The 15,402-nt window shown below is 39.0% G+C and overlaps 1 protein-coding gene and 1 non-coding gene across 2 annotated transcripts in view; one reads left to right on the top strand and one right to left on the bottom strand.

Annotated features, from left to right (window-relative positions):
• The first annotated feature begins 1,046 nt into the window (after positions 1–1,046).
• On the top strand, positions 1,047–1,119 carry Trnak-cuu. Its single transcript has one exon. It is a non-coding gene; the product is annotated as a tRNA-Lys (tRNA).
• Positions 1,120–4,662: 3,543 nt separating this feature from the next.
• LOC111062584 (craniofacial development protein 2-like) overlaps positions 4,663–15,402 on the bottom strand; it is a 38,203-nt gene continuing 27,463 nt past the window's right edge. The window contains exon 3 of the mRNA XM_039434794.1: positions 4,663–4,731. Within this exon, the coding sequence (XP_039290728.1) occupies positions 4,663–4,731 (69 nt within the window). The remainder of the gene's footprint in view (positions 4,732–15,402) is intronic.

Below are 15,402 nucleotides of genomic sequence, written 5' to 3' on the forward strand. Positions count from 1 at the left end.
GTAGGAAAAGGAAGGACAGAAAGGATAGGGACGGCAGACAACGGTCCGCTGTGCCCTGGGGAAAAGGAAGAATAGGGACGGCAGACAACAGTCCGCTGTGCCCTGGGGAGGAGGAAGAATAGGGACGGCAGACAACGGTCCGCTGTGCCCTGGGGAGAAGGAAGAATAGGACGGCAGACAACGGTCCGCTGTGCCCTGAGGGGATGGAAAGAATAGGGACGGCGGCAGACAACGGTCCGCTGTGCCCTAGGGAGATGGGAGGACAGGGACGGCAGACACGGTCCGCTGTGCCCTAGGTATATGGGAGGACAGGGACGGCAGAAACGGTCCGCTGTGCCCTAGGTAGATGGGAGGACAGGGACGCAGACAACGGTCCGCTGTGCCCTGGGGAAATGGAGGACAGGGACGGCAGACAACGGTCCGCTGTGCCCTAGGGTGATGGGAGGTCAGGACGGCAGACAACGGTCCGCTGTGCCCTAGGTAGATGGGAGGACAGGGACGGCAGACAACGGTCCGCTGTGCCTAGGGAGATGGGAGGTTAGGGACGTACGGCAACCAAGGGCCGCTGTACCAGGGCAGGAGGTCGGGGACGTACGGCAGCCAACGGGCCGCTGTACCAGGAGCAGGAAGGTTTGTGAGCTGAATGCTGTGGTCTGGGGCTCGTCCGGCCTTTAAATACTCCCCCAAAGTGGAGGGGATGGAGTTGAGCCGCCGCCAGAGGCGGTGGAAATCGTCTTGATGCGCGGAAGATGGTGCGCCATTGGTACCTCCCTTATCTCCGCGGTCGGCTAGCATTGCTGATAGCCGAGCGTCTTTCTCCAATATTATTAATTATTTAGCAATATCATCCGTCACAATTTTACTTTGTGACACCCCACTCCTACTTAGGGGGGGGGGGGGGTCGGAGCCCTCTATGGCACCACCTTTAAAGGCGTGAGCCATCTAGGCATCACCTTAAGAGGTGTACACCTCTCAGGCATCACCTTTAGAGGTGTATGACGCTATGAGCTTCATCTATACCTGGTCCACAGGTACATATTTACATCGCCCGGCTAGCTCAGTCGGTAGAGCATGAGACTCTTAATCTCAGGGTCGTGGGTTCGGGCCCCACGTTGGGCGCCAATCTATCACGTACACCCTGAGTAGCTTCAGAGGTGGGTGATTGATACCCGGTGTTGCTCCTGGATGACTTCGCTCAGTCGTAATGTGGCGGGGAAAGGAGGCAAGTCGAAGTTCCTCTTCCTTCTTCTTTGTCCCTCAGCTGGCGTGAACAGCACCTCTTGGTGCTTCTGACGGCGTGAAGGTCGCTCTCTTCTCTGATGACACACTTTGATGTAATTTTGTATCGGCCTTACAGCCTCAGTTCCGCTCCAGTGGAGTAAGAAAAGGAAGGACAGAAAGGATAGGGACGGCAGACAACGGTCCGCTGTGCCCTGGGGAAAGGAAGAATAGGGACGGCAGACAACGGTCCGCTGTGCCTGGGGAGAAGGAAGAATAGAAGAATAGGGACGGCAGACAACGGTCCGCTGTGCCTGGGGAGAAGGAAGAATAGGGACGGCAGACAACGGTCCGCTGTGCCCTGAGGGGATGGAAAGAATAGGGACGGCAGACAACGGTCCGCTGTGCCCTGGGGAGAAGGAAGAATAGGGACGGCAGACAACGGTCCGCTGTGCCCTGGGGAAAGGGAGGACAGGGACGGCAGACAACGGTCCGCTGTGCACTGGGGAAATGGGAGGACAGGGACGGCAGACAACGGTCGCTGTGCCCTAGGGAGATGGGAGGTCAGGGACGGCAGACAACGGTCCGCTGTGCCCTGGGGAATGGAAGGTCAGGGACGGCAGACACGGTCCACTGTGCCCTGGGGAAATGGGAGGATAGGGACGGCAGACAACGGTCCGCTGTGCCCTAGGGTGATGGGAGGTCGGGACGGCAGACAACGGTCCGCTGTGCCCTGGGGAAAGGGGAGGAAGGGACGGCAGACAACGGTCCGCTGTGCCCTAGGGTGATGGGAGGTCAGGGACGGCAGACAACGGTCCGCTGTGCCTTTAAATACTCCCCCAAAGTGGAGGGGATGGAGTTGAGCCGCCGCCAGAGGCGGTGGAAATCGTCTTGATGCGCGGAAGATGGTGCGCCATCGGTACCTCCCTTATCTCCGCGGTCGGCTAGCATTGCTGATAGCCGAGCGTCTTTCTCCAATATTATTAATTATTTAGCAATATCATCCGTCACAATTTTACTTTGTGACAATATTTGATTGCTTTGAGGCACGTGGACTTGCTGGGCTCACCTTGTGTGATCTCAGCAAGGCCTTTGATACAATGGATCATGCTATTCTCGTGGACAAGCTTAGGCATTATGGTGTGGGACCGTCTCCTCTCAAACTGATTCAGGCCTACCTGGGGGGTCGCAGACAGGCGGTGCTGGCTAATGGAGTTCTCTCTGAGATCAGGGATTGTGTTGACTGTGGAGTGCCTCAGGGCTCTGTCCTGGGGCCTCTGTTGTTTCTTATTTCAGTTAGCGATATAGCTCAGGTGGATGGCAGGTGTGTTGTCTGTTATGCGGACGACACCACCTTCTTCAATGCTGGTCATGAGATGGGAGGACTGAGGGCAGCTATGGTGGAGACTGGAGCATTTGCATCGGACTGGTTCTCTGCCAATCGCTTCCTCCTCAATGAAGACAAAACTCAGTCTATTGTGTTCAGTCTCAGAGATGGGAATGAATACAATTTTGCGCCTGTCAAACTGTTAGGGTTTACCCTTGACAGGAAGCTTTCATGGGGCGAGCACATTGAGACAGTTTGCGCCAGGTGAGCAGAGTGGTTTTCCTGCTGAGGGGTCTCAAATACAGTGTGCCACCTCATTATCTTAAAATGTGCTATTTGGCTTTTTCAGAGCATGATTTTATATGGCCTCCCCCTCTGGGGTGGAGCCACAGATGTCGCCCAAGTCCTTCGTCTCCAGAAGAGGGCCCTGAGGATTATTTGTGGGGCTGGTACATTAGCCCACTGTCGCCCACTCTTTATCAAAGAGAGGATCCTCACCGTCTTCTCCCTCTATGTTCTCCATACCCTTTGCAGAACACATACGAACGTGGGGTTGCTCGTGACCCGACAGAGCTTCCACCCATATGAGACTAGGGGTAGACTCAGGCTGGATTTACCCTACCAGAGGCTGAGCAGAACTCAAACTGGTCTGGCTCATATGTCTATCAGCCTCTATAATAGGCTGCCTCTGTTGGCCAGGGATCTGCCTGCTGTGCGGTTTCGAGGGGCTCTGAGGAGCCTGCTGACGGATCACCCTCTGTACTCACTCCGTGAGTTCTGTATGTTGGAGAGCAGTGTGGTGAGTGCCTATTTTCGTATTTGATTTCTGCCTCTGGGCAGTTGTTTTTTTTTACATTTTTGACATGTCCCAGTGGGCTTCACTTTAGTGATCCCTTTTATGGACTTATTTAAATAAATACTAAATACTAAATCTTTCTACACCTTGTCCATTTTTTCCTCAGCTCCTTATCTTGGAAAAAGTAAATATTGTCACTAAGGGGTTTTTTCTATAATATAGTTTGATATACACCCAGGAACACAACAATTTCTAAACATGTTCAATTAAAACTGTTCATAGGCCTACTCATTGTAGCATGTTGTTATAAAGTTAAATTTTGAGTTACGGATGATAAACAAAAATTAATCTAGGCTAAGGTTGAATATTATAAAATTATTGTTGATTAAAACACTTTGAACACTGAATACACTTCGAACACTCACTATACATTTTGAATTCTTAAAATTTTACTATTCACAATTTGAATTTATTAAACACTTACTAAACACTTTGAATACTAAAAAAATCTAATTTGAATCTCTCTAATTTGGATCTGCATATTAAATAATTATAAAATGATAATTGATCAATTATAAAACTCGTAAATATTATAAAGCCCGTGACATTTGTAAACAAACATCACCTAACTACAACTAAATACTAAAAACTGATGACAACAAAACAGTGTCAGCTGAGTTGAGACCCCACCAAATATCGGTGCCATTTTACCTAAATTTTCACACAGGCGCAGGTCCGGTATTTAGGAGGTCCTGCGTCGACCACGACAGGGTGAGGTCCTCAGATTGGGTAGATTTCAATTTGTCTGAATGACCTAAAATATCATGTTTTAATGGGTGAGGTTGAGTTTATAGTCTACTTTTTTATACTTTTAAATGGCAATAACTATTAGAAATGATTTCATTCTTGAATAATAAAAACAAATAATGGAAGGTTTAGCACACTTGAAATTTGGACAGTATGAATGTCAACAATGCTTGTCGCCGTCGACTGCAGAAGTTCAAGCACAAACGAAAATGCACCATTAGAATCTATGTACGGTATTGATCTATTGTTTAGACTATTTTTGACTAAACACTGTCATCTTGTGCTGAAGAAAAGTTGATACCTTTCCCAGGTATCACTTTATGTGATCGAATATAAAGTTCATTCGATACCACCAACTGCAGTTCCTATGTATCCAGAGTTGCTTACGGGATACATGTAACTTAACTGCACATGATAGCGAATATACATAAGGATGTGATTGTTTTTATAGAGTATTATGTTGAGGGTGGGACAGCAGTCGACCTTGCTTGCCTTGCCGTTCCCGTAACGGAACTCACCCAGCATGCATCAGTTGTTTGGCGAGAATGGCAAAATAGTTGCAGTACATAGCGCTGATTAGTGGCTGGAACACACATGACACTTCACCTTTACACCATTTACCATCGACCTCTCACTACTACATCCACCCCAACTAGAATGGGCATCAGACTAAATAATTAAATTTGTGGAAATCAAATTGAAAAGATAATAGGAACATTAGCTAAAACCATAAAACCCTACTAATCAAATTTAGATAAGATATCTCTAGTCTCTTGAGAATTCAGTAATTTCAATATTATAATTCAGTAAGAAACTTTGTTGTCTCCAAACAAATATATTGGAATCAAATTAGGCTATATCAAAAAAAGATTAATTATATTGCTCTTGAAATTGATAGCGTTTTGAAATAACTCTTATGCATCCTTTCAGAACTGGAGTTATTCAATAGTACATTCCATGTCATCCATCCTATACCCAATTGAAACTCTTTTTTGTTCCAACTGAATCAGTCGAAAATTCACACAATTGGGAGCACCATATATGATGCTCCACTTTTTGGTCAATTCAAACAAAAAAGCTCATCACTGGAAAATATTCGAAATCGATTCTAGGCATACAGTTAAGAAAGATTTATTTTATTTTTCCAATTTCCATTGGGTGAGGCACTTGCTAATGAGAGCAATAAGAAAAAAAATTGATAATGATATTTTTTAGTTATGTATTCATTTGTGGTGAACGTAATCTTTGCATAAATTCTGAAAAAGAGCTATTTTCTAACACTTGTTTTCCAAGGTGAACTAGTAGCCAAAAGGAGAACTCAAATGGGTATTCAGAGAATATTAAATTTATGGCAATTAGCCATGAGCATGTTTCAGTTATTTCAATTAGAATTACTAAATTCAATAAGAGATACGATTTGTCTCAAGGCTGGGGTTAGACTAAACAAGCATAGAGCTAGAGCACGAATTCTGGAGCATGAAACTCATAAATTATAGAAAAACTCAACACAATACGAAAAGCATTATAAATTATGTCTTCAAAAGTGTATGAATCCAATGTTAGCTTTACAGCTTTCAAACTGGCTTCATACAGATTTTTATTAATTTTTGTTCAGGGAAAGCATTTGCTAGTTCGGTCCAACCCTAGCCTATAAAACAATGAAATATCCTTTTATCGCTGATGGGAAATTATTGAGTTCACAATATAAAAGCCTACAATATTATCCTTGAATGTTAATATTTTGCGAGAAAAAAGCCAGAGATAAGGAAGTATTATTATGACACTTGAATCTCAAACGTCAAATACTGGTGGCTTTTAAGTTTGATTTTTGAAATTATTTTTCGATCAACGATTTACTTTGGTACAGTTCTTTATATATTTATTGTTCTGTCTCACTGATTTTGGATATTACTATCACGACTATATTTTCACTTTGCATCACTCTTTAGTAGAGAAGTTACAGGATAGTTTTCTATTTTGGTCGAGCGAGAACATTCCATTCATGCAGCAAAAGAAATGCGCTGTCAAACTTCCCAACCGCTCTTTTGAGAGTATAGAATCGGCTACTATCAATCAGACAATTCAATTTATAATTGTAGAGCAATAAATTGTGTAAACACGAATATAATAACGTCGTGAGATAGGTTTTTAGTGCAGTACAATATGCTCGTTATGATTAAAACCCTCCATAGCGAGCGAAGGTCGTTGGTGCAACAATAGCAGGAGGCCGGACGGTTTTCTATTCCGTTCAAGTCGTTGTAAATCTAGAATGCATCTATACTGTACCGTGCCGTAGTGGAGTCAGGGCGCATGCATGCAAGTAATGAGTCTCATGAACGATTGAGTAGGAGTTTAGTGAATGTGCATTATGAATGGAACATGACGAAGGCCGATATTTACACGAAACCGGGGTAGGCTGCTGCAGGTCGCCCGTATCGTATTTTCTGTAGCGGCCCTCTCTGAGAAAAAAGCACCACTTTCACGGTGAATAGGACGTTAGATCGCGGTCTACAGACTGCAGACAACCAAGCAGCACACTTCTCTGAACTGCACAGAACACGGCACTGTTACATCAGCCAACTCCAACCACCAGCCATGATGTCAGCGCAGAAAGCAGCATTCCTAGTACGTCTTATAAAGGCCTATTTGGGAAAGTGTTCTCCATGATATAGGATGAACATTGATGCTAAACTATACAGACTATGCGTTCATGAGCGAGCATGCAAGCATACATACTTATTGTTGATGCTTATTACAAAAATTTTCAACTTTTTTGGCTGATGATGCCAAAATAATATTATGCCCATGACTAGTGGTGAATGGTGACTAGGGCGCTAGTGGATGGGGAATGAGATAGTGTAAAAAACAAATAAATACCAGAAATGATGAGAGTCGAACACATAAACACCTGTTTACCACGCTAGGTAGCATTTTCAGATTGAATGCATTTTTAGCATTTTTGCACTTTCGTGAAACCCTTTATCAAACTCATTGAAATCAAATATTAATACTATGCAGTGATTTGATAAGGTTAAAATATGTTGAATATAGCAGCTCAAAGTATTTAAATATACAATACGGTAGATAATAGTGAAATTTTTACATGAAAATGTAAATTTTACACGAAAAATTAGAAATAATGTTAATTTTTATTATTAATACAGTATAAGAGCAAATACGAGCTTGTAGAAGTGGAATCGATACATCGCACTACATGAAAAGCAAAGCTACTCTGTACACGATTCTTCAGCTTAGATTAGATAAAAGATTTTGATAGAACTGTTTGATAATTAAAAAAAAACACTTCACTCACATGGGCTACTTTTTAAAATTAATAAAAACAATATGAACATCTTGAAGTACCCTTTTTTTAAAAAAAAACTTTAAAATAGTTCAAGTTGAAAATTACCTAAGTTGGGGTCGAAACCAGTTGATGAACTATTCTAAAGTTTTTAAAAATAAAAGGTACTTCAAGATTTTTATATTGTTTTTATCAAGCATATAATTAATCATCTTTTGTTTGTTCATTTGGTTATAACACAAAATTTTCGTCAAATTTAAAATTTACAGTATTATTATTTATAAACATATACGTTAGATTATGCTAGTTATTTTTTAATGCTTTGTAATAATATTGGATAATGCATAAATATATACTATATACTATAAATCCATATTGTATTGTATTTTGAGCAAGTGAATTAAAGTTTATTCTATTCTATGGTTGGAGAAATAAAGCCTATAATTGAAAATAGGGCAAATTCTATCACAATAACAATAATGTGTAACATACGCATTATATATAAGCATTTGAATTTTCCTTGCGGTGAATTTATTTGATGTATATAGCTTCCTCTCTCGTGTATGAAGGATTAAAGAAGTTGTGATGCCAATAAGTAGGACCTATGCGCTCTATCATCTCATAAGCTGCTGCTAAACGTGAACCATACGTTGAATTAATGCCTCATATCTTTTTCAACTCGTATTATGTGCAGGAATGAAGCCCACACCTTGTTCGAGGATAGGCAGGAGGTAAGTGACTTCATACACATCACCCATGTTACAGATAAAAGTGAACTACTTGTTGAACTAATGCCGGTTACCTAACTTTGGTCAGTTTTTGCACAAGAGGCGAGGGAGAGGAGACATTCGTGAAAAACAAACACAGGTCGGCTGTGTGTGATCAATTTTGAGGTGGAGAAAGGAGTTTGAGTGGAGGAGTGACCAGAGCAGAGCTGAGCTGAGCACAAGTCTCTGGGACCGAGCAGGACTTCCGCCCTCCGTCCGGCCATGTCTTCCGCACTCGCGCTAACCTCATTATGTTCGGTCTATCAGTGTAGCAGGCATGCATTGGTTGTACTCTCCAGTGTTCAGGCCTTCCGTGCTCAAGCGTGCTAATCCCGCGCATTACGATGCCATTCCACCGACAAATGCTCAAACATCGCCAGGCATCCTCAAACACTTCACTCTCCCTTAGATTTCTCCGTACCGTTCACAGTAGGCCTACCATACACCATTAAATGAACCGGCATTAATTCGATTTAAGCAAACTTTGCTGCTGTAGTGAGATAATTTAAACTGTCAGGATTTCTTATAAAACCGCCAACGCTTCCCACGAAATTCTAGCTGACAGCCTGAAGTGAATTTGTCTATAGAGGAATATTTTCTCTGCGCCATATAATTGATCTTCCAAGCATCAATATTCGACAATAAATTAGTGTTTAATTGGCTGCTACCTAATCAGGCAGAGCTCTTCGAGACGAGATTCAAAGATGTACTTCGAGCTGATACAAATTATGAGTTCGTTCTCACATTGTGCAAAATTATTTATTAATCAACAGAAAATCTACTTTGAACTTTGATAGATTTGGTGAAATTCAATTTTCATTATGTTTTATCGCCATAGAATGGCTTATATTGTTTATTTAAAGTTACTGTACACCCAAAATAATAAAATAGTAGGCCTATGACAATTCAGCAGATAGTTAAAGTGATAGTAATTTAGTAAATATTAAAAAAAATAGTTCCAGCATAATTTTTTTTCTGCTTGGGTTGATGTCCACATGTTTATGGAATGAATCACACTTCCCGCCAGACTCAATTGAATGTAAAATAAAGTATTTTAATAGGGCTACTTCAATTGTTAACTAATATAGGAAAAATTTCATAGAATTATTTTATCAAAATTTTTTTATATAAACACTTTTTTAAAACACAACTAGTTTCGGCTTTCAACTTGAATTGACTTGAAAGCTGAAACTAGTTGTATTTTAATAAGTGTTATGTAAAAAAGTTTTGGACAAAATGGTAATTATTTCTAAAATGTGAAATATTTTTTTGTCTCTGGAAATCTATATGATCAATGTGATTTAGATATTCACGCATTTATTTATAAGTAGTTACTTGATTCGCAGATTGAAAGAGTCAGAAATTATGTAGGTGGGCTACAATAGTTTATTCATCACTTATTGATAAAGCCATTCCTGAAAAGTTTTAAATTTAGAATGACAAATAAGTTTATAATAATTATGTTCATGATTACAGTTGAAAGACATTAGGAACTGTAGAAGTAATGAGTTGAGCAATGATTTTTACTGAAATGAAGAAACAATTAGTTTCAATTTCAAAACAATTTGCGACCTGTTTGAGTAGAAGAAACAGCGGGTGGCCTATTTTTGGTCGTTGTCTTGATCAAATCAATATGCGCATGATCGCTTAGAGAATAATAATAATTGAAACCGACCGATGCACCAGTGAAGTGCATCATCATTGCTCTCAGCTGATGAACTGTCGTTATTACACTGCAATTTTAACGCAACGCGATTTGATTGGGTAAGAAAAATTATCCAACTGCAGTTGGATTAGGAATCCACTGAGGTATGAACAAGTGGTTAAAACAACCACTGCAACAATCTTACGATGATTCAAAAGCACTTTGCGCTTCTTTCTCTTATTCTACTTCCTAGATAATAATTTTGTGAGTCCAAATAATCTACATGAGAGTTGTTTTCTGCACAATAAAACATTGGCATTATGATTGGAATACGAGTGGTTGTCAGTCAGTAGCAGCAATCAACTTGATAGGTTGGAATACTTGGAAAGCTTCTGTGTAAAGATTTCACGATCTTAAACTGCTTCAAAGTGACAAAACGCATAAACTTTTGTTGGATTTCAATAATTCATGAGCCCATTATTATACTATTATTATTTATAGTTAAGGGATCATTGGTAGGCTTGAATGACCAACAGACCAAATGACCTGGAACCTGGAGTGGTACATCCCAGAGTTAGTTAGTGAAAGCATTCAACATAAAAATGCTTGCAAACATGAATTTCAAAGATCTATGCAAATGAAACTGAGAAAATTATTCTCAAAACAGAATTTTTAGTTCAAAATCTGACACTTCATGTAGAAAACGAGAAGCAACTCAAGTCGATAGTATGCCTACTAAAAAATCAATCACTATCACACCTTACAGTAAAAAAAGACAACATACGAGAGGTCATCGAAAGGGAGATTAGGCCACAAACGTGTTATTACAATAATAAGATATGTAGGATGCATCCAATAAATAGAAATATACAGATGCGCTTTATATGCTTGAATATTGAGATTGAATCAAAATTCTCATCAACTCTCAGTAAATTCTGGGTGGGAATAAAGGCTGGTTATTATTCTAAAAAAATTACATCTGGGCTAAAGAACACAATGCTATAAAAACAATCTGAATAGAGTTTTAGCCAAAATGAGCATAGAAGAGAGTTTGAGCAAAGATCCTAATAATCTGCATTATGAGAAGATTCCGAGATTGAGAACAAAATCATACTACCATTTATAGTTTTTATATCACGAATAAAAATGCAGTTGATATCCTATAACAAGAATTGAAATAGACAGCGATTGTTTTTTTTTAATTATATTTTATGATGGTAGCCGGTTATCGTTCTTCTATTCGCGAGAAACTGTTTTTCGACCTTTACAAGTGACCTTGAGAATAAAAACTCGAGACACAAACGTAACAAGGTTGATGCTCAGACGATTGAACAAATAATATATTTATTGAAACCGGTTTATTTAAGTGCATTATCGAAGTTCGCTAAGTTGAAAACAGAGAGACTTTGACATCTGAGCCACTCACAAGTTTCACAAGAGATCTTGAGTTAAGTTATAGATTGAAAGTTTCAACCGGTGTCACTATATATTTATATTTCACATCTATTTATCATTTATAATTCTGAAATATTATTTGAATAGTCATGCATTACAGTATCTATGGAAGTAATGTGATTTTTCTATTTCGGTCCTAAAACGTTAATTTCTAGGCTGAAATCTTTCTATTTATTTTTCTATGTTTCTATATAATTCACATTGCTTGCGGAAGTTGAAAGTTCCTATTACTCATGAAAGTACCAAGTTCGTAACAGCAATAGTTCTTATGATAAATCAAACCTTGAGTCCTTCTGCAGAATTTTGGTTGAGTTAACTTACTCAGTACTCAGAGGTTGTGAGTAATGGATGAACATTATTTGGAATTTCGACTTCTCCACTTCATTATTATTTATTATTGAGGAACTTAATAATTCTCAATAATCACTCTATGATGGGTTCATGAATACTGGCAGATCAAAAACAAATGTTACAAACTGATAGAGCTGCTAATTAATAGAAAAAAGGAAAAATACATATAAAAGTTTCGCTCGAAAAAAGTGAGAGTGCCGCATGATCTTTAGAGAAGTCTCATGATGATACAGTTGGGAGAATCGCTGATCCTATAGTGCATAATCACACGATTATATGAAGAATCTCTTTCCAATACTACTAATCTAATTTATTAAGAGAGATTTATATATTTTTTGACAACAGTATTTCACATCTCTATGACACTTATCAATGATTATTCTGATAATCATCCTATGGTAATATATGGACCCATAGGCCTACTTAGCAGAGCCATCCAGACTCATATAAAAAGATAAAGAAAGAAGTATCTTTATTTGGCGGGTATCGACATTACTCTATTACTTACAGTGAATCTTAGTCTCAAACTTACCTAGCCTACCTAGTTTTTTATTGTCAATTTAGTATTCAATCCATACCTCTAAAATCAGTAAAAGTTTTCAAGCTCATTTATCCAACTGTCGTCTACTGCAGCTTATTTCATCAGCTTTCTATCCACTTCAGAAATGTGAAAATATTCAGGCGGCTCAGATCGTTAATTAATAGACTAGACCAAATTAATATTAGTCTCCGTTGTCAAAGTAGGTTCATTTCCCGACTGTAATTTATTGGGTAATATTCATTGACATCACCTACATCTACATTACATAATTACATTACGTGGTACCTACTCAAGACACTTTTTAGATTTCATTTCGCGATCATATTTCCGTCGCATAATAGCTTCCTCTTATAGCTCTGATTCTTATTGGCATTCTATGTGTACATAATCGAATGCTGAGGTGGATTTAGATGAGAAAACGAGGGTGGACTGGTGAAACGAGGCGACATGGTAAATCCGGATTATTTTCTTCGATGAATTATAAGGATCAGTCGTAAATTCTTTATAGAATGCCAAGAGATGTATGAGAATTGACTTATTCCACATCAATCTAGATTATAAGAAATACTTAATAAACTCATAGTAAACCAGCAATGATTTGAGAGAAGATTATAGACCTTTATAGATAACAGTACTTTCAGAATAGAAGAGTGAGAAAGAAAGAGGCAATAGGAATATATAGAAACAGAAGCAGAAAAGATAAGCAAGAAAAATAGGTGAATGAAACAGTCTGATTTTTGAATATTAGTTATTAAAACTCACTGAGATGTGTTGAAAATGGATTTAAAAAATCCGAAAGCGCTCCACATGTGAGTACTACTTTTAATAACTAATGATATTCAAAAATTAGACAGTAGTGTCGTTGGGAATAGTTGAAAACGGATTATTACTTGCAGTTGGTCATGGATAGTCAAATAGATGAGTAATTCGTCCAAGTTGGTTTTACCCTGAATGGTAATAGCTATAATTAATACTACCTACAAACTCCCAAGCTCTTGATTATTCTACCTAACATCTTGTTGGGAACTGCTTCAAATTAATACGCATTACTGTTAAAAGGCGTTTTTCCGTTGTGTCGGTCTGATGGGTCCTTGGATTTGGAAAAGCAATGTCAGGTGCGGCTCCATTAAGATCTATCTAGTCGATTGGGTGCTGATGCAACGGGAAAAACAAAAGAGTGGCCCGGATGGCGACGGCTGATCTGATAGGGTTTTCTGGTTACTATCACCTTTTTACTATCAGCATTTCTTTTATATAATATTGAAGCGTTTCATCAAACTAATGCTGACAGTTTGGATGTGAATCTTTCTATAGGATTTTGAATCTAGTGGTAGAGCGACCTTGGCCGAGGGTCCCTCTTCGACGAGGGCCCCACGAGCACTCCCCTAGCATAGACTACGATCCGTTGGTGCAACCGTCGGCAATTGTTTCCAGCTAATTACACTCCAACTCGTTCGCTTCCATTGCAAATGTCACGTTCGGCCGCTGTTCCATTTACTGCGATAGTATCTTCTGATTCGAGCCACGCTCCGTGCGCCGTGTGCCACTACCTATCTATCTTATTATCGTCTTCTTCTCATTGAGGCGGGTGGACAAAATAAGAGGATTGGCCTTAGATTGATGGAAAAAGTCTTGACTAAGGCTTTACATGAACTGCGAGCAGCCAGTGTACTAGATAATCAGTGGCGAAACACCGATTCACAGACGACGATGAAATGAAGACGATTACGAAACGGTTGTTCTCAGTTGGATAATTGAGTTCCATTTATAATCACATGTTACCGGATTATGGACAACAAAATGGCTTTGTAATAGGATCAATCATTGCAACCAACTTGTCATCAACATCAGTAATTATGTACTGAATTGAGATGCCAGGATATATATATATATATTATATATATATATATATATATATATATATATATATATATATATATAGTTGTGTCCTTATCAATAATCCACTAATTAGGAATTTCCAAACCTTCTGAATTCATCAGTGAACTTTCCGACATCCAAGTTCGTGCATCTCAAAACAAACAATCCTGATGTGTTCATACATTAACGATGAGAAGATTAAATACGACATGCTACCATCAATAAATATACAATGCTCTAATACTATTTCCAATAGCTCAAGAATACTTTCATTTGTATTCAGAATCCTTATTTACTGGCCCTAGCTCTACTGAATATTACTGAATATAATAAATGTTCATTAATTTGAGAATCATACTTTTACAATCATCAAGTTGAATATAGTTTCTATTCCAGCATACCAATAAACAGTGAAACGAAATAAGTTGAACTGTTATTTAGTTTCAATTCATATAACAAGATAATAATATAATAAAAGACTCACAATTACTATGAAAAGTGAAAAACACACACTAAAAAATACTGATGTTGATCAGTATATGGGCTTAGTTTAAATAAGTTCTAGATGACTGATATATTTAGCTATTCTGTGTAGACCTCGCATGCAGTTGCTCAGACACAGCATAATCTTTTTTAAAATACGGAAGCTAATGAATCTTTCCTAGAAACTATAACCAAATCAATCATTAATATAGAGAACTGGTCGTTAGCGCCATCACTAAAAACAGTACGGATCCATTAGAATGTGATGAATGGAGATTGCATGCCTTTCTATCCAGCACAGGGTTTAAACAAGAGGCAACATTGATAACGATCTCAATCTCTTCCTTGCTATCGAATTATCGTTATTGTTGATAGGTTGGCCACGATCAGGAGGGAAATTCATTGGATGATAATTTCCTGCTCTTTATACTAGATCTCCGTCCTCATCGCTGCTGCCAAAACAGAAGCTTCCTCTTCCTTCCGGACGGAAGACAGCCGACCAATTTCCTTTGTCTCAACTAATGCCCCGCTTCCGAATAACATACTAGAAAATGAGACTTCAATCATGTATGTTCAAAATGTTAATCTATGTACGTATAACAATTCATAATCAGCCTAATTTCATACAAACTGTATAGGCTTGAACACAGAGTTCACGGTAGCGCGGGAGTCTGGAACATGAATAATATTTTTATTTATAAAAGATATAATTCAATGAATGATCAATCATTGATAATCTAAATGGGATTACTTTAAGCAGTGAACTGTAGAGAAACGCGAAAGAGTCGAGGAGACCCGAGAATTTCTTTATTGAATTCATTAAAGACTAGAGA

Source organism: Nilaparvata lugens, chromosome 1 (assembly GCF_014356525.2).
Source record: "Nilaparvata lugens isolate BPH chromosome 1, ASM1435652v1, whole genome shotgun sequence".
Lineage (NCBI taxonomy): Eukaryota > Metazoa > Arthropoda > Insecta > Hemiptera > Delphacidae > Nilaparvata > Nilaparvata lugens.